A 21446-nucleotide genomic window follows, 5' to 3' on the forward strand; every position below is an offset into this window, starting at 1 on the left:
TAGGGCTGTAGTGAACAACAAAATAAAGAGCATTACAATGCAGCACCTTTAAACATGTAACAAAAAACAGTGCTCAGTGTACACCAAAAATGGGTTACTGAATTGTACTATTATCAATGTTTGTTTGTGGAAAAATATATATATATATGTACACACACAAAGGCACACACGCAGGGGGAAAAAAAAGAAACTCAAGCATTTAGACATCTGAAAACTGAGTTTTGGTGTTTAAAAAAAATAATCATAAAACACCATAATAATGTTCACCAATTTTGTATCGTCCACATGCATTTTTCATTAAACAAAAGATGACAGGCTCTAGAAGAAAAAAGTAAATTAAATAATTATTTTATAATAAGGTAAATGCAATCAATGCATGACATGAAGTTGCATGTTAAATCAAGTCTTATTATTCAGCATTAAAATAACTGTACCAGTTCACAGGTACTAAACTATCCTTTAAATGTTCACAATGTGATGCTGCAGCAAATTTATAATCAGATCCAGCTGATAGTAGTACTATGAGTGACACGAATGTCCACAGAACACAAAAGAATACAGAAATGATTTGGAGCAATACCTCCAAAGTTATTTTCATTTCCATCCCACCTCCCATTTCATAGTATGTCCAGTCTTAAGATCAATACATTGAAAACTGACATTACCATTTTGGAAACACTATATTAAATGAAATAAAATCTAATAAGGAGTTATAATTACAGGCTTCATCTAACAGAAAGCTAAGCTTTGGTTATATAAAGTGCAGTTCAATAATATGCCAATTAATCACAGTATTGTACATACAGCTAATTTTTGCAGCTCAGTTTCCTTGCAAATTTTAAAAAATATTCATGTTTTACAGTTTGCTTATACAGCAGGCTCAGTTAAAAAAAAAATCCCGTTTAAATGAATTTCAATTCTAAGTACTTCAGTACCATCCATCTTTGTGCACTACGCTTCTGAACTGCTTGGCAATGTGTAACCTCTTGGATGTTCAGTAATCTGCACAATCGCATTTGTATGCCATCACATGGAATACCTAAGCTCTTGACAAAACAGTTCTGTAACGTCTTCAAATCTCTTAGACTTTTTGTTGTATAAAGTTTTCAAGTTTTATTATGATACAAGCAGTACATTCCATCACTCTCATAGCAACTTCTGAAGTAAACCTATCATTGGGAATCTGTGGAAAAGGAAGCAAGTCAGGATACCTAGTTTTTAAGCTATCTACTCCATAAGCTTCCAATGTCTGAACATCATTTGTAAGGCCTTCAAGTTGCTGACTATATTCCTCTATTTTTTGTGCAAGGGCTGCTGGTTTTACATCTTTGTCTGATTTGCCCTTCACAGCGTAGTCAGCTGCAATCAAGGCTAGTTTAGTAGAAAGGTAGCATTTAAAGCATACCCACTCATTAGCATTTTTATGAAGGTCATTTCTTGCAGCTGAAAAGTTAGCTCGGGCCTGCCTAAGCCATCGACGTGCCTCTACAGGATTGCCAACAGACCTGAACGTAGGTGGGACGAAAAAGCGTTGCGAGTAAGATGGCCCCGTGGAAGACGGACACTTTTCTTTATACTGTTGCCTTTCAGATTTGTGGCTTGTTGCTTCTTGATTCCATGAAGTATAAAATCTCTGAAATGAAAATTTATCTGACTGAAATCGAGAAGCAGAGGATGAAAATGGTCGTCTTGAGGCTCTGTCCATATTTTGATCCATAAAAGCCTGTTTTTCTAGCCTGTTAATCTCATTCTGTAAATGTTTGAAAACTTCATTAGCTATATCAAGATTCTCTGCATTTTTATCTGGATGCCATTTAAGATACAGCCTCCTAATAATCTTTTTTCTTTCAGATTCTGGAAGCTTCCAAGCCTGTTCAATCACAGATGTCACTTCTCTTAATATTTCTGGCAACAAGTTTGACTTTATCTTTTTTGGAGAGTGATGTTTTGAGGACATTGTTTTGTGGCTCTCTCTACCAGTGAAAAGTGGTGGAATTGTCCTCGGTCCATGTGCTGGAAATTCTGTAGGACTGGTTGGGGTAGAAGGTGTGCTATCCCTGCTTTGAGAACTTTCCTCCGGTCTTGAAAATTTGTACAAGTCAAGAGAGCTCACTATTTTATATTCACTATATCCAATATCAATCTGGTAAATCTTCCCTAGAAAACTGGGACTTTCATCATCTTCTCTTTCTACTTCTTGTACAATGATTGCATAGGTATAAGTTGGTTGATATGATCCATATATATCACCACCTTCAGCATCAACAAGGTAACCAACATATTCACCAGGATAAAATACATTCATTGGATCCATAAGAAGTGTATAGTGAATTTCAGCTGGTATAGGAGTGCCAGGTGTTGGTAGTTCAAGTTTTGATGGCTCAGAAGAGTCATACTTCACTCCTAAACTGTCAAGCTTCTCACTGATCCGGTAAATATCATTACAACCCAGCATAGCAATTAAATATGAGGTATCAGAAATCAGGTTGTCAGTTGCAGATTTTAAGGTCATTGCTAATGCTAACAGGAAATTTATGTCTTTGCTGTCAGAATGCTGTATGTAAAGCAATATTACTGCATTTCCATATCTCTTCAGGAAAGCAAATGTTTCACTTTTGCTGTGGGGAATAGGAGCAAAACCTTTAACTCTTAATGTTGTTTGCAACTTCTCAAAACAGGAAACTTTCAAACCTTCTCGCAAAGCTTTGCAAAGTCTTACTGCTTTTTCTTCGTTAGCTAAAAAAGCATTGTCATTTTCATGCTTCATAATCCTAATGAGTCCTGTGATGAATTGTTCTGAAGACAACAGTAACTGTAACCTTCCCTGCAAAGAACATAATGCTCCAAACTGACAAATTTTGGGAGACTCTTCATCCAACTGTTCTTCAAGAATACTGCTAAGTAAGCGAGGCCTCAATTTCTGAGGGAATAACATTATCAATTTAGTATGAAAACCATGGTCTTTGCCTAAGTAACACTGGCTAAGATCAACAAGCATTTGCACACCAATGTTACCCTGGATTCTGCTTTTGTAGTGGGGTGCATCATCAAAAACTAAGATACTAGACTTTACCAACCTACCATCTTGACTGGGAAGGTAAAGGGCAAAATCCCTCATATTCTCAAGGTCATTCCTAACCTTGACAGAATCATTCTGAAGACTTTTGAACAGGCCAGAAACTACTCTCTTAACTGTGCGCATTTCATTAGGATCCAATTGCTTTCCTTCTGAGTTCTTGAATATGCGACCTAGAACTTCAACATACTGCTTTGTTGAAATAATATCTTCAGTACCCAAATGTTTAAATAACTGATGGAAAGTACCAAGTTCTAAAGGAAGTTTGTAAAGATAAGGTTTAAAGTCAGATTCATACTCAAGGTTTATTACTACCTCTTCAGGCTTAAGGAGCTTCCAACCTTCTTCCACCATTACAAAAGAAACTCCTCGAAGCTGAAAGCGGAATTCCCTCTTCTCTGTACTAAGAAATTCATAAATGCTTCTTAGGATCTTGGCCCTAGTTTTCACCATGTCCTCATCCAAAGTTGTTATATTGCATATGTTCCTGCAGTTATTGATAACTTTGTCCAGGGGAGGGTCCAAATTAACATTCAGCATCGTTAAAACTTGCTCAAGTTGTTCTTGCGCACCAAGACTACTTCCCTCTTGCTCTTTGATGCTTAAAGGTGTTGCTTTCTCAGGAAGAATGGGACATGAAGTCCACAGCAATTGCAACACATCAGTCTGTTTGAATTTAGGATTAACCTGTGCCCCATTGAATCGTATAAGAGGAAGTGTCCCATTAACTTCTTGATACTGAGGATGAAATCTAACAAATTCTGCTGGAGCTCGTTCAGGGCACAGAAAAGGAATTAATGACAATTCTTTCAGAAAATTTCCTGACAAAAGGTCAGTTCGTTCTTGAAATATGTGGTGAAGGAGGACATCAACAGTATTTTGTAGTGTTTCTTTAGACCAGCTTTCTGTATTTGCTCGCATGCTGATCTCCTTAGCGAACTGTAATAACTGTTGCTGTGAAATGATGAATTTCAATCCAATATGTCGTAGAAAAGTTACCCATGATGGAAGGAATGCAGCTTGGTTTTTTGGTTTTGTAAGTTGCTCTAGTTTCTTAAAAAAATCTTGAGGTATAAAGAATTTTTCAGGAAGCATAACTTCAAAGACTTTGACAGTCCTGTCATAAAAATATTTTGCAGGTTTTAATCTATTGCTTGCATCATGAATGATCAAAATGCTTTCAAGCTTTTCAAACAGCTGTTCTTTCATTTCTGAAGTTTCTTCAATGCTAGTTAGTCTATTCTTTAAGTAGATCAAGTGTTCTAGTTTTGCATCATAAGACAGACTTTCAATTTTTGGCAAAAGATGTTTCAAGTACACTTCAAGATCATCCACAGAGACACAGCCAAGCACAGTATACAAATCTTTCAAATGAACCTTCTCTTCAAGAAAAGCTGATGAAGTCGACTGTGTCCATCTGTCTACTTCTACTGAGGGGATGCTTTTCGTGAGGACATAACACATCCCGTATTTTGAAATGCTGATGTATCGGCCACTAATCGATTTATAACATGGAAGAGACTTTAAAATTTTAATGTCATCCTGAGATGTCAAATGACATAAATTGCAATTGAAGTACATTAAGAGAGCCTCAAAGTCACTTTCTGCTAACTTTTCAGTCCTAAAAGTTGATGTCTGTACCATATATTGTATGGCTTTCAGAATGCTTGAAGGATTATCTATATTTGCCGTACATCCTGACAACAAAGGCACTAAAGCACTGTCTTTGGAGCAGATTTTGTTCAATGCCAGCTGAATACAGCCTGTTTTCATTAAAGCATGAAAGACTTTATCACTCTGAGCATTTGGAAAAACAGCTATATGCATAATGCTGAGGGGCAGCAAAACATCACACTCTGGCACAACAAGATGATTAGCTGAGAGAGTAAACCTTACACCTGGGAGCAAAGTCCAGTCCTTCAAAGTTTCAACAACATCATTGAATTTTGCTTGCGTATCTTCTTGCTCTTCTTTAGTATTTATAGACTCACTAATAAAATGCCACACATTTTTAAGCCAAGATTCACTTGCAAAGTTTTCCTTCCATTTCATACAGCTTCTAGTTTTATATTCTCTAGGCAACACAGATGATAACAATTCAGCAAAACTTGTGATATCAAAGACTTTAGCTACCTCACTGCTAAGTAAAATACTGTTGTATCTCAAATACAATGTGTTCATAAAGAGATCCTTGCGAGATGGAATCAGTTCGTGGTATGTTGTTAAGAACTTCGGTCGTTTTGAATCAAAAATTTGCAAAACATTGTCAAGAGTAATAAGGAGTGGCAAGCCCTCAATTTGGATTTCACTTTCTTCTGCATCTTTAAAACAATAGTCAACCAGAAGTTTGAGACTATGGAAGAGTTTCAAATTTGTCTGCTGAAGACGACAGGGTAACTTTCCAATGTGGCAATTAGAGTCTGGAAAAGAAAATGTCATCAAAAATAATCGGACATCAGCAGGTGTCACGTAGGTGACAGGAATATCTGCATCTACCAAACAATGGTAAAGATTTGCAGTTTCATCACAGTTATATACCAGATTAAATCCAATTTCTAAGAGTAAATGCTTGAGTCTGTAAACATTTTCAGCCACTGTCTTCCGCGTTGTGATGTTGTATTCTGTATTCTTGAGATGTTGCAATTCATCTTGTAGTAAATTGTCAAAGAACGGCCTGCCTTTGTTTACAGTAGACATGTTAACCCATGTGATGATAACTGCAGAATGCAAATCAGAACCATCAATATTTGGAGCTCGCATAACAGGTAAAAGACGCTTCAAATCTTCATAAATGCAACTGTAAACTGCTTTCACTAAACAATACCAATCTGGCTGAATATCAAGTCTATTAACTGGAAAAAAGGATAAAAATTTTTTTAAAGTGTCTTTCACAACATGAATGGGTGTGTTTTGCAGCACTGATACTGTAGGATCAGTGCCTGGAAAATACCGTTTCTTCAGCTGAATCAGCAGTTCAACATAAGCTGGTGCTATCAGCGCTGTCATTAGGCTACTATTCCAGTCACTTCTTACTCCGACACCATTATCATCACGCCATAGATTTCTTCTTGCAGAATCCAGAGCAAAGTGTCCATTCACGTGAAAGGGTAACCCAGTTTCTAAAGATAACGGTAAGAAACAGAATGCTCTGTGGGGTTTTTTGTAATTATGAGTAATGCAAGCTGCTACCCCACCACGTGGAAAAAGAGTAATGTCCTCATTCTTGTGGGCTGAAACCACACTTTTGGATACCTTTTCCATGGCAGAAAAGCCTGACCTGTTACAAATTAACCAAGTTGTAAGATTTCCTTCCGAGTCTTCAGTATCCATTGTGTAAGTAATCTGTTGCACAGGTATTTCACTTAGCTGCTTTTTTTTAGTTACACTGTCAATTACAGATGCATGGAATTGCTTTCGTTTCAGTCTGTCTCCATCAGTGATTTTGCCTTGTACAGAATACAGCACATTCAGTGCTCCTGTTGTTTTTTCTATCTCACAAATAGAAATTTTTTCCATATGGTTCAGAAACATTAAGAGTTCTGCTCCATCTGTACGCAGCTTATCTAAAAGATTTTGGACCATTCTATCTGAGCACGGAACTGAGGAAATTTCTGATGCTTTCGCCATTTCTCCATTTCGAAGAGGAAACCTAAACATTGTGCAATTATCCAGTTTAAAGTGATTTCCTAAGTAGAGGTCCAGTACATCTGAGAATTGTGTTCTGAAATCTGCATCTAAATCTCTAAACATGCGGCCAGGACTCGTTGATGTTGAACCTGGTGCATATCTAGCATGAGGATCAAAAATACAAAGTATATCATTGCCAGAAATGAAAGAAGGGCAATCAGTAATGTGATAAACAGAATTGAAACCTATACCATACTGTCCAGTTTTACAGGGATTTCCTACTTTTGTACCTTTTCCAAGGTTCTGAATTCCTCGAATATCATCTTCTGTAAAAGGCTGATTGTTGTAAACACACAGTGCTGGTCCTTGAAGTGGTGCCCATTTCTCATCAAATATTCTATCGGCTGGATGCTGTCTAGGGTCAAACACAAAACAGATCTCTGTAGCTTTTGCATCATCTGCATTCTGAAGGAGCTCTTTCAGCATTTCTTTTTCTGAAGGGTAGGCATTAAGAATGCTTTTAATTCTACTTGTCAATTTTTCTTTCTGGCCAAATTCTGTTCCAAGGGTAGTAAAACAGATATTGGATGCGTATCTTTCTAAAGCTTTATGGCGTTTTGGTATTGCTCCAAGCTTTACTGCAACTTCTCTTGGAATATCACCATGACAATATTTAACAGTTGTGTCTTTAACTTTAATCCACGGACAGTCATTGTAACACAAAGATTTTGCAGGCAGGAGTGCAAGATGAGTATCGGGTAACAAAATCTCGCCATACTTTTTCTCACAAAATTCCCGCTTCTTCTCTCTAATGAGGCCCCATATTCCTTCGCTAATTATTCTCCTGCAAAGCTGAAAGTTGTCTTCTGTTAGTTGTTTGGTCCCTCTTTCCTGATTTATTAATTCTAGAACTACAGCAAAATCTTCAACTGTAAAAGCCTGTCTTACACCCACACTTTCAAATAGCTCACGGAAACTATTTTTATATTTATTAGGCAACTGATAGAGATAGGGTGCTGCTTCAAAATTCAAATGAAAAGACACTTTTGTTGGATCAACATACATGTTCTCAATTAGAATAAAACTACAGTTTGTCAGTTGTTCAATTATCATAGCTTTTGTTGATTCATTTTGTAACATTGCTTCATGTAGATATTTATAACAAGCATTTGTGATATTTTCTTGATATAACGTGATTCCATCAAATGACTTCGCAACTTCTTCTAACTGATTTATGACCAAATTAACAGCTGGTTTCTTCAGTAAACCCAAAAATTCTTTGACAGCTAATGACAAAGCACCACAGCCTTTAAAGGAGTGGGAATTTTCATTAAGAATTGGTTGTATTAGGCAAACTATATCTTGATGATCAGCAGTGAAAAGATCAGTTGCTGAAAACATTGCTTCAGGCTGAAAATCACTGCCTTTCCAGTGCAGCGAGAAGCCTGCTGGTTTGCTAAGGAAAGGAAGAAAAGGGGTGGTTTGACATTTTGCAGCAAATTCTTTAGCTCTAGGATCCCTAGATTTTAGTTTTTCATCAATGAGACTCAGTATAATACTGCTTCTGAGACAAGCTGCAGCATGATCAATCTTGTTAATTTCAGCTACTGACTCTGCACGTTCTATCAGATCTTCCCATAAAACATCGTCTTTAGCCATTCCCAACTGAACAAGTTGAACCAAAATAACGGGGTTAAGATAATCCTGAGTGGTGCCGTAAGGAAATCTTCCATCTTCAGCATCATATAACTTTGCAACTCTTCCTTCAGGATGGATCAGTCTTGATGGTGTAACTAATGGATGTCCATCTAATGAACAGGGAATACATGGAGTAACACGAAGAATTCCTGAGAACTCCTCAACTTTTTCATTGAGAACATAACGCATCAAAGGATCACGCAGCTCTGCATCAATCTCCTGAACATTAGGAAAAAATACCTCAGAAAAGAACTGTTTCTCAGAGAAAGTGTTCTCCAATAATATGTATTTGCATCCTGCTTCTTCAAATCCTGTCTTTACCCAGGAGGGGAGATCTACAGCACACAGATTTTTGGAACCAGTTTTTTTAAGGTACTTCAGAAAGATCTTAAAGGCTGACGGTCCAACATCTGGTCGTTTCAGTATAGAATCATCTAAAAACCTTACATTCTTCATGGAAACCCAAGAGAAACCATCAGAAAACACTTTGATCCCTTCTTTGCTTTTCATATGAGCTATGTCTTCATAAAACCCTTGACAAATAACAGAAAAATCATCATGAACTGAATCAGGATCTGGCCACACTGCACAGTAACTGTAGTCAACCAGCTCACCATTGATTGCCATGTCACGTAGAACACAAAGTGCTTCTATGTAGGCTTTTACAATAACATGCCTCATGAATACTATATTCCATCTTCCTTTCGTGTCTGTTTTCCAGATCTCTTTTCGATTTGAAGTAACTGCAAAGGAGCCATTTATATGAAGAGGTAAGCCTGTTTTTATTCGTAGAGGTAAATAGCAGAATACTTCACCCATGTTGTTGCAATTAGGTTTCACAATCCACTTTTGATCCTGGGTTTCAGACAGCAACACTCCTACTCCACCACAGGGAACAAGACCTAGTCTTCGTCCACTTTCATGTAATGAAAATTTTAAAGCATCTCCAGTGTCCATGCAAGAACATATAAGCCATGTTGTTGAATCTACTGTTTTCTGAGGCAATTCATCAGCTGATCTTTTTATCTGTCCTGATTTAGCCATTTCAAAGAAAGAAGCTGGATCATCTTCTGTACCTCTGAAAAGTGGAGACTGTAAATCAGCAATCCGCCTAAATACATGGTGAAATTCTTCTACTACTATCTGTAAGATACACGAGGACTTTGGTGTTTCAGTGGGAAGCTTTTTATTACTGCTGCTGCAGACCTTCATGAGTTTAGCCGCTTCCTTTAAAACACTTATATTTGGCGCAGTCAAGGCTTTGGAAGAACACAGATTTTTTTTGATAGTGACAACATCTTGTGCCACCCCAGGATCATCTGCCTCAATTTTCAAGTATTTCAAAACCATTGAATTTACACTCTGAGCAAATATTATCAGTCTATGACCACAAATGCTAAATTCATCCACAAGAGAGTAAATGTCTGCTGTATTGTAACATGCACTGCTGACTTCACTCACTTTAGAAGCCTGAAAAGTGTTCCTTTGTAGCTGTAAGGAGATTCTACAGTCAGTGGTAGCTGGCAACCAAAAACTCCTATAAACGGCTTAAACTGATTGGGAAATTTTCGCAGCCTCTTCTGTTGTTTACTCCAGTTGATTTTGATCCCAGGGTTAGATTTATCTCTAATATGCTTACTGATATGGTTAACATTTGGATCAAACATAATCATGAACTCCCGGCTCAAAATAATAGGAACATCAGTGATATGATAAACAGAATTGAATCCCAGTCCAAATTTTCCTACTTTGTCAACTTCACTCCTTTTTAAAGACTCTCCTAACCGAGTTATATTTAGGAAATCAGAGTCAGAAAATTCAGAATTATTAAATGACCACAAAGCTGGACCATGACATGCTGCCATTCCTGGATCCAGAAGATTCTCTCTTATATCCATATTTCTTCTCATGTCAATCAGAAAATTACATTCCGTTGCATTAGCATCATCAGCATTTTGAAGAAGCTCTTTAAAAATATCTGAAATGGAAGGGTATTCTTCCAAAATGTTTTTAATTCTTACAGTCAGAGGCTCTCTTTGCCCAGATTGCTCAAATCCCATATTTTCTGGATTAATCAATCTTGTGCTAAGGCATGGGACATTTAACCACTCAGCAGTTTTCATCGGTATGTCTTCATGCACCAAAATTATTGGTTCAACAGAATCTTCAAGCAAATCGTTTAAGTCATCAACTTTGATATCACAATAACAGCACTCATGAATTGGCCTCATTGCAAGTTTATAAGGCAGTTTGCCACTGTATAGTGGCATGGGTGTATGCAGATTTGCAGGAATCTGATTGCTGTACAGCCATCTTATGATGCTCAACATAATGTGAAGATTTTGTTTACTCTCTTGTTCCGAGAGAGACTGCTCACTTTTTAGATATATTTTCTGAATTACCATAGAAACATGGTCTGGTGTTAACTGCTCAATTGAACCACAACATTTAAACAACTGGTGAAACTTCGCCATAGTTTTTGGCACATAATGTAGATAAGGCTGGAGATCAAGATCAGGTACTGACTTTATTACTGCTTGTGTGAGGGAACAAAATGTTTTACCTGTCCAAACCCAGGGAAATTTCAGGGCTTTAAAAGCTTCTTTGCCTTCTTCTAGATGATCATGCATAAATCCATAAATCTCAAGCAAGATATGCTGAAACTGATAATAGTCCTCATCACTGAAGGTTTTAGAACTGTGCCAATCGACCACCACCTTGAAATGCTTTAAGACTGCTTTTATGCTGGGCTTGGTGGGGATGCCAAGTGCTTTTTCTATATCCAACAGTACATTTTCCACAAGAGGAACTGAGGAACCAACTAAAATTGCATGAGATATATCACACATTTCTGGTGGCGAACACAGAGTACAATGATCTCCTTTCCAAACTAAGGATCCTGGATAATTTGGAGGTCTTTCTTTACATGCGGGAATCCATTTTATTTTTTTCAGCGCAGCTTTTGTTTCAGATGAGTGAAGCAGTATATGGTTTTTGTTCAAAATCAACAAGAGAGTTCTAGCTTTTCTTAACAGTAAATCATGATTGGTGTTAGAGTTAGCATGCAAACTTTCAATTTTATTTGCCACTCTCATAATATCACTTTCTTCAATATTGGCCTCATTTTTTAAGCCTATTTGTCTCAGAGAATGAAGAATATCTGAAGATGTAAAAATAACAGGGGGGAAGCAAATTTCCTCCTCAGCATAAAACAAATTTTGCAGAAGTTCTACCTCAGGATCAAAGAGTTCATTTGCTGATACTATCTTTTCCTGTGAAATCTTAATAAACTTTAGTGATGTCAGCCAATCTATCACACCTGTATTCTCATTTTTCAGAAAAGTCAGATTTTCAAGAACCCATTGCATTATCTGTGTTGTTTCATCATATGAATAAAAATCACTTCTAATGTCTTGTATAACAAACTTCAAGCAATCTGTGCTCTTTAGCTGTTCTATTTTCAGCAGGTTAGCTAAGCGAATAGTAGCTTCATCACTGCTGTCAATTATTGGAATAGAAAATCTTAGACCAGGGGGAATTTTGGCAGTGTGGTGTAATACCTTACTACCTTTTAGCCCAGTAAAAACGGGGACACTTTCATCAGATGATTTTTCAATTTTTTTAAATATTAGCAATTCCTGAATAATTTTTCTCTCTTTTTCACTTGCATCAGTTAAACTAGCTAAGAATGCCCTAAGAGCATCTTTATGTGTTGACGGGAATGATGCAACCTGACTGCATAGTTTCTGTAAGGACATTTTTTCCATTATTTGTAAAACAGCACTTGGTAATGGTGGATGCAAGTATTTTTTCATAAGTGGATGTTGGATAGAAATATCCAGCTTCTTAAGTACAACCCCACCAACTTTCTGAATAATATCAGCTAAGTATTCCGGGAGCTGAGTCTCAGATTCGTCTTCCAGAATGATAGGAGATGGATTCCTAAATCTAACCAGTTCCACTGATGTTTGGTTTTCCTCCAGCAGTGTCTTGGGGATAAGCGGCATGTCATCAAACACACTCAAGTCATCAGAAAAATGTATATATAGGTTCTTCCAAACCATCTTAAGCCAGGAAACTGATGGGTGATTTTTGTCTTCCAAACCTGGATACCACTGTACCACCATGTCTCTTCCAGGCCACATGCTATTCATAACTTCTTTAATGAGCCGGGCAAATCTTTCTGGGTTCAGAAGCTGCAGCTGAGTGCATGGCCTTCCTGAAATTACAGCAAAAGGGCAAAGCCATGAAAATCACAGAGCAGAGTTACATAACAAAGTGCTTTTGGTTGTTGACAGGGGAAAGAAAAAATTAAAAAAAAAATTAAAACAAACAAACAAAAAACCCAAACAAAACAAAAATAAAACAAAACAAAAAAATCTAACTTGTGCCCTGCTTTTTCATTGTGTGGAAAAAACTGTTAAATAGAACTGCAGACACCAGCTCCCCTTGCTTTTAGGAGTTAATTAAAAGCAAACACATTCCATATTAGTATAAAAATAAAAACAAATTGAAAATTATCAATATGTTATCACATTTGTTAGTTTGACACAACAGTTCTCAGGCATACATAGCAACTATGGATTTACAATCAAAGTAGAAGCTTCAAATGTATTTTTTTGTTTGGTTGATTCTTTACACTACTTATTTGGCTAGCGGTAAATAAAAATCTAATCCATTATTTGTTTGTCTATAGCTGCAAAGATTCAAATAGATTTTAAAGATTATTTATTAGGTATAGCAAAGGGTGCAGATGGTCTTACACTAAAACTGACAAGGAACAAAACTCAGTTGTGCAAGGAGTGCTGAAACAAAGTTTAGACGTATATGCTTTTATTCTTATTATCAAAGCCCTCACTAGAAGAAATATATGTTAACACTCATCTCTTAATTATCATTAATACAACTTTTACTTAAAAATTACGGAATGTCTGAGGGTCAGAAAACAGGACAGAATATAAAAATACCACTACTTCCCAACAACATCAAAAACAATGACAGAAATTGAAGCAAGCATCTATTTGAATTTCAGATCTTTCTTCCATCTAGATTTCCTTCCTTCCATCTGCCATTTCCTTAAAAGCAACAGTCTAAAAATATTATCTACTGTCCCTGCTTTGCTGGAAATCGGTAGTAAGACACCTTCAGAAAAAAATTTTTTTCCTTTCACTTCATGCCTACAGGGCTATGCATTGTTAGTTCTATTGAACAGAAAACGCAGGTAAACAAAGCAGCCTTGTGAAAGCGAGAAACACTTGCAGCAGTGGGCCAGCAAGATAAGAATCTACTTAAAAGCTAAGCTTAAATCCCATTATTTTAGCATAGATCTTTAGAAATATTGTTTTAAAATCTATACATGTGATCTTAAAATACTGGACATCTTCCTGCATGGGAATTTATTAAAAAGTATATAAATACACCAATGAAAATATTGATCATTTCTGTGTAACGTAACTACAAGTTTTCTTCATCAATATGCATTTCCCCTCAACGGTATTTACAACTCTTTTCATAATTAGCTTTGGTAGCTATCTTTTGGCAGCTCTATTTGGCAAGTTTTGTTTACAAGAAAGCTGGGGTAATGAGAATAGCTAATCACCAAATTCACACAAGTATCAAGCTTCAATCCAAACCAGTACATCTTCAGTTAATAATCATACCTGAAAATCCCCAGAGAAGCTGTTGGGCTAGAATATAATCAAATCAAATCAAATTTTCAGAAAACAGCTCATGAGTTACACATTAACACACTAAATACAGAAACAGTTATTAACTAGAAAAATACAGTACACATTTTAGGAGAGAAAACATAAAGATCTGGTTGTCTTTGTACAACACAATAGAAAAAATTGCATCCCATTTTCTCAAAGAAATAATACAAGAAAGTTTCTATTTCTGCAACTGTACCAGGAATTTCTCTGATATAATTTCTACAGCTATAAGTAAAATTCTTGACAGGTAAGGTTTCAAAACCTGCCAAAAACCCCTCTAATACTTATTATTTATAATAACATACAACTTTTATGGTACTGCAGTTGTACTTTACAATTATGCAAAATCTTAGAATGAAGAATAATTTAGCAGAAGGTAGAATGAAGAGAAAAGTAGGCACTACGATCTTGCAAAGGATTATCTAGAAGTCCTTAGGCATTTCTAGAAGATTTAGAAGAATTATATTTGTCATACTCATTTACAAAAATATGTTCTTCTAATCAGTGAGAGGCATACTACCAACCAAGAACAAGTCCCTAGAAAAATGTCATTCAAAGAAACTGCCAGAGGAAGAAGAGAGACAGAAGCAAGACTTTAAATGTGACCCAGGAACTAAAAAGACTAGATAAGACTTTGTTGCAACTCAGAGACCAAGCCTGGAAGTGAAGGAACGTCCTAGAAGAACTCAGCAAGGGATTGCTTTATGAATATACAGGGTTTTTTCTTTTTAGTCACCTCTGCTTTTTCTGTTTAAGCTGTATTCAAGCATATAGTCTGTCAAATCTGTATTTTCTTTTGGTTGTTTTGCTCTGTTTTTTTAATTTAAGTGTGGTTTTGGACTGCTTTGTGACATTCACTTGGAAGAAATTGCCTAGGATAATACATCCCAAAAGTCAATTTAAGGTATCATCACAAGGAACTGGCATTTTTCAAAGCTAACATTCCTCTCTTCCATACATTTTTTCATCCATCTAATCTCACTGTGGCTGTCTTGATCCCTATATATTTCTGTTCTTTTAAAGTCCCAGCAATTACTACTAGAGTAAACAGTAGTTCTTTACAGTTCTACTGCAGATTAAGAATATTCATTGTTTGGATACACTACTTTCAACAGTTTATAGACTGTATTAAAACAAAACAAAACTAATTAAAAACAGTACTGGGGGAAATTAACAGTAAAAAAAAAAAAATTTAAAACAAGCATATCTACTGCAACAATAGACACAACACCCATCACATAATATGCCCATAAGGCTTTGACAATTCTGCTTTTTAGAACGAAGTTTTGCTTTATAGTAGTTTCAGACTTGCTGTTCTTCATATTCAATGAAAGTCCCAGCACTGATTTCATATCTACTATACAATTTATATTATTTTAAATATTGACACTGTTTACTCTGTGCAATAAGTCACTCCCAGTTCTTTCAATTTTTTCATAGATGCTTTGCCATACTTTAAAAATGTATCATCTTAGCCTCAGAATTATCTTATTTTTCCATTATTTTTGATAATGAAGCAATGATCAAACCATGGAGAAAGCAGTAGGTTTCCAACTGAACAGGAAGAATAATAAACAGAGAACATATAAAGGATTGAAGGGGAAAGAAAGGTCAGAACACAGACTGAAGAAATAGAGACTGTGACTGAATAACTGAAGATCATGATAAAGGGTATCAAAAAAGGCAAATAAAGACAGTGATTTATAGCATTCTATATCTGGCTCTAATGTCTTCAGTCTAAAAAAGAATTCTAATAAACTGAGCAATTTAGAAAAAAGAGAGACAAGGATCTTTTTCTGAAAAGCACATTTTCTAGACCTTGAAGAGTAAAATAGCTCACCACATGCTCACACTGTTTAAAAATAAGCTGAAGAGTGACTTGTTTGCAAATTGTGTTTACATGAAATGACTTCTGAGACTCAGACTTCAAATTTACCAATCAAATGCATAACGAAATGCAAAGGTGGAAAGATAAATATAGACAAACTCTGAGTTGAAAAAGAGGCAAAAAAATTTAATTGTGAGGGCAGTTAAACATAGAAGCATCTTATCTAGAGATGAAGCAAACTTCTTAACCAAGTCTTTTGATCAAGACTGGAAGTATTTCAGTAGGTCCAGATTGACACAACCATAAACTATGAATTAAGACTCAGGGAACACTTGATGAAATTATATGGTCTACAGTATGCTTGAGGCTTGATGCTTAAGCTAGTTTAATCCAGTTTTAAAAAAATGCACTGATGTGATCACTTGCAATTGTGAGGTAAGAAATGATCCACAATACCAAAACCATGACACAGCTATTGCATATGCAGATACCACAAATGCAAAATAGAATTCAGACTGTATTAAGTGGACGAATACTATTTGCACAAAATTACTGAACCTTGAACACATGCTTTACTAAGTGAATATCTATTCTTTTATTGTATATTTTTCCCTTGCCTTTGCCTTTTTGTTCATTTATAATTTTCATTTGTGTCATTTCCATTTCAAACAACATAGCCTATCGTATCTTAAATATTTCTTTTAAATGACCAACTTATTTATGTGAACTCCATTTCAAAAAAGACATTGTTTTAAACTTGGGTTTAGAACTACTACTACTCTGTTCAACCCTTAGCAATCTGTTTCACTATATGAGAATACAAAAGACATATTACCTCGGCTTTTGGCAGCTTCTTTCAAAGCAGCTAGAACCTCAGGCTTCAGGTCATCAGAAAGTAACCTTCCTTCCAGATAAGCATACCATAAAAAAAAACAAACAAAAAACCCCAAAACACACTTTAGCAAAGCATCTAATTTATTTATGTTGCTGCACAGAAATTACCAGCATGGTAATTGCCATGGTAAGACAGTCACATGCAAAGCAATTGCTTACATATGCAGAATTTGGCTTTCAGTGGGCATTTTCTTATAAATGAGAAAATCATACATTTAGAAGCAGAGAGTAAAAAACTAATTTTTCCAACTACTCTTCTTTTCAAAGCAGGTCTAAGCAAGTTTTCTCTTGATAGAAAAACTGGGATTAGAAAATTATTTTCGTCTATTTGTATTCTAACAAAAAAAAAAGGTAAATAGCACCTACTATTCTATGTCTCTTAAAAAGATTCTATTTGAAACATACAAAAAATACCACATGTAATTCTAGGACTTCACACAGATCTGTGGATTCCAAAAGATCTGCAGACAGTGGTTAAGACTACTGTAGCCAAGAGTCAGTCTCATCGTGCCCTTCCCTTCCCTTTCTTTATGTTAGCACTTAAAACTAAATAGTTTTTTAGGGCTTTTGTCTTCCTGAAATAAAAAATAACTATCCAGCTTAATTCTGACAGGAGGTGTATCAACTATACATAAACCAACACAGAATCTTCCTTGTTCTTCCACAGGTGTTAAAAGAAAGAAATTCATAAAAGCTTATTTCAGCTTTTTAAGCAGGCTCCAAATCTGAATACACAAAGAGCCAAACTCTTAAGTTGAAAGTGTTTTAAAACATCTAGCATAAGTCATTTATCTTATTTATAACATCAGAATTAAAAATAATTACTGTAGGCAAGAACAAAGGCAAATAAAGCATTACTATTTCAAGTTTCTGAATTATGCCTGGTATAGATTTATGCCTGGTATAAGATGTTTTTGTATCAGTTTTACAAGACTAACCAAACTAAGTCCATTAACAACAGAACATGAACTGAATAAGATATAGCGGTATCATTAAGTTCCCAAAAAAGTATCTTATGACTAGTCTGAAGCAGGACTGTAAGGAAAATCTGTTAGTCTCATCATGGGAACGTTTTCTGTATTAGTATACTGGCTTAACTCCTGGAAGGAGAAACAAAGTGAAAGAATAGCAAAAGATAAATCATCTCAACAGATGCTAGAGAATTTTTTTTTTTTTTTTTTTTTTTTAAAGAAGACACTAGAATCACAGGCTCTGAGTAGTGTTAATCCCCTGATAAATGACCTGAATTGTCTAGAACAAGAAAGATCATGGTTTCAGAATACAATAGAAAAAGAACAGCAGCAGACTTGAAAAAGCAAACTCCCCTCAAACAACATGGGATGACCAGTTACCTGCATCCAACCGCTTTTCTTGAAGATGTGTTGTCTATACATATATTCAAACCACAATTCACAGAGAGCGCTTACTTGAAGCACTTTTTACCTTAATAATATCTACATTGGCACACTCCAACCCACCTCTACTTCCTGTATAAACAGTTCATAGGTCAGTAAAAGCAGCAAAGCACATGTCCCATTCTCTCAAGCTGAGGATCTGAAAATTAGTGGAACTCTGAGGGAAAGGAGAAGGAGGGGTGGTTGTGAACATACATATGGGTAGCACTTCGTAAGGAGGAACAGCTACAGGTAAAACATCTGGTGTGTCTGAGTGACTTCAAGCAGTACCTTTTAAGAGATTACTTGGAGAAGGGTCCAGATGTAACAATTCTTTTACACATGCATAATCCAGTACAGACATAAAAAGCAGTACTCATGCTTTCCCCCCAGTGACCCCAAGGGCAATTATTCCAGCTACCCTACTCGTTCCTATCCCCTCCCCAGTGTCAAGCTTTTTTGGCAGATGAAATGTGAACCAAATTGGAACATTGATGGAGCTGGGAAATAAGCAAGGAAAAAAAATTAATTGGAGAGGGAATGGAAAGACCAAAGGAGAGCACATGTAGAAGACAAACCCACTTCCTTCCATGGTAGTATCTGCTTACTTCCAGAAACCAATATGTATTTAGTACTAAGCCCTTCACTGAAAGCAAGTGTGTAGTGTCAAAAAAAAAAAAAAAAAAAAGCCTGAAGTATTCTCAAGCTTTAATGTAAAAAAAAAAAAAAAAAAAAAAGAAGGCTTTTATCATTACCTAATTTCATGTACTTCCTAGAATGCATGTTTCTAACCTCCTCCCTAGTCATAATTCTCAGAAGAAAGCCAATTTGAAATATATCCTGAGGTATTCCGCTAAAGCCTAGATCACATGGTTCTTTATAAAGTTATAATGGCAAATAGCTGTCAAACTTTTCAAATGAGACATATGCACACAAACATGCACATATATACAGAAAACTGAGTTCTATCTATGCATTATTTCATTACATTACAGGCTGCTGCATATCATCTTGTTTGTTGATAAGCAAATAACAGTCTGAAGCTCTGTTTTAACATTTAAACTGAAAAAACCAGTATTTAAAATATTAAGTATACCTGGGATATTCTTCTGAGGTTATGTAAACTACATCCTGTTCTGACACAGATGAGGAAAAAGGAATAAAGTTTCCATTCTGTAATGGCAAAAGCTCCAATCCAATCAGATCACTGTAAACTCCATCAGAAAGCACAAATTCTAAAAGATGAAGCTTTTCTTCAGCAGGTCCACTGTGTCCAGATTTCCTTAGTACTTGCCGTACTACAGCAGGAGTCACTTTTTTCACAGCTTTAGCAGTAGAAATAGTAAGATGCACTGCACTAGCAATATTTGCTGGTACCTTGGCAATCTGCTTCCCTGAATTCTGGAGGTAGTTGAGAACAGACTGTGTGTACTCCAAACTCTCATCCATTTCAGAAAAGTGCACCTGTTCCACCTTTATCCACTGATTACTCACTGAGTAAATAATCGTATGCTGGAGCAGCTCTTTAAAGAGAGGTACTACAATTGGTTTCCAGGGTACCCTGATTTTGTTCTCATCAGGCCATAACCTATAAATTCTTTCAGCTGACAACGGAAAATCCGAATTCTTCTCAGTCTCCATTCGTTTGATAGCTTCCAAAATAAGGGTGGTATATGCCTTTGGCACTATAGTTACCACAAGAAGATCATTCCACAAAGCTGCTGGATCTCTCCATTGATCCAGCTCTCGCCATTTGATACTCCTCCTATTGTCTGTGAGACCAAAGAAACCACTAACATGAACTGGGAGTCCAGTTTTGCTTTCTTCACCTGGAGGCAAAGGCAGAAAACAAAATGCTCTTCCTGAAAAATCTGCTACAGCTCCTTTTTCCTCCCCATTAGTTGATAAAGACATGGCTATTCCAATAGTAGGAACAAATTTCAAGTCATCAGCTAAACAATCCAGTTCAGTACACATTCCTCGACCACCTACACAATTACATACTAACCAAGATGTTTTCTGTGCATCCTTAACGCTCTCATCTTCTACAACTATATTTACATGGTATGTCACACATGTTATGCTATTGCTTGGAACTCCCTTACAATACTGATTTATTGCAGTTCCTAAGATTTTGATAGAATTGGGTCTTTCATGTTTCAAGGCCTTGTTCTCACTAGCAGTTACTCTAAAAATCAGCCTCTCAGTTCCATCAGCTTCCCTAACATGCAATGAAACATCCTGAACACTCTTCAAGAAGAGCAATACTGTGTCTGCATCTGCTCTGAAGGATTCAAACAGCTCCAAAACCTTCTGTTTGTCGTAAACATTGCTGCTCAGTTGGGAAGGCTGCAGGCGAAGTGGGAAACGAAAAAAGGTACCAGGAAAGTTTCCATTCTTAAAGGTTTCCTTAGTGCTGCCAAATACACCAATAAATGGTGCAAACTGGTCTGTAAGTTCATTGATTTCCTTGCTGTCTTCTTTTAGATTCCAACACTGGCCTGATTCATGAGACCCAAAAAGGGTTTGATGGGGATCAAGCATTCCAATCTGGTCACCGCTGAAAATACTAGGGACATCTGTATACATAAAAACAACATCTATCAATAATCCTAAAAAACATAGTTTGCAAACAGTCTTAAGGAACAAATTTTAAAACAGCAAGAAAAACAAATGTTATAAAACCGCAATGAACCTAGTATAATGCTGATAACATATAATTCAGTGCTTACTGACAGTAAGAAACAAGCACACCTCTATTCTGCAATTAAATATATAAATAGTCATTCAACTATTTGAATTTTAGCAAACAGCTAGCAACAAAAAGTGTATTTTTTTCAACTTTATACTTCTATCTTTGCAGTATTTTCAGAAAAAAACCCAATTTAACTTACTAAAGATGTATTCTATTACATTCATACTTTGCAGATTTTGAAGGCTTGCAAACAGTAATCTTGTACATTTAAAACCATGAATTCCCAGAATTATCAAACCACTGAACGTATTAACTAAACTTTGATTCATGCTCTAGTAGGCAAAATATTGTGAAAAAACATCCTGTGTCTTACAAACTCACTTCACAAGTTAAAAATGTTATTTAAGCAAAAATGTGCCTCTTATCCTGTAATATTATAACTCCTATATAGACTGTAAGCACTATTTATGCTATATGCTTAGAATCATAGAATTACTTAGGTTGGAAAAGACCTTTAAGATCA

General features: G+C 36.0%; 1 protein-coding gene across 1 annotated transcript; it reads right to left on the minus strand.

Annotated features, from left to right (window-relative positions):
* Window positions 1-840: 840 nt before the first annotated feature.
* Window positions 841-20805, minus strand: SACS (sacsin molecular chaperone). Its single transcript, XM_009572942.1, is given in 4 exon segments — window positions 841-9867; window positions 9870-12620; window positions 16776-16861; window positions 19319-20805. Coding segments are annotated over 4 exon segments (13077 nt in total). The 5' UTR covers window positions 20773-20805; the 3' UTR covers window positions 841-1081.
* Between the last annotated feature and the right edge of the window lie 641 nt (window positions 20806-21446).

Source organism: Fulmarus glacialis, unplaced genomic scaffold (assembly GCF_000690835.1).
Source record: "Fulmarus glacialis isolate BGI_N327 unplaced genomic scaffold, ASM69083v1 scaffold13242, whole genome shotgun sequence".
In the NCBI taxonomy this organism is placed as follows: domain Eukaryota; kingdom Metazoa; phylum Chordata; class Aves; order Procellariiformes; family Procellariidae; genus Fulmarus; species Fulmarus glacialis.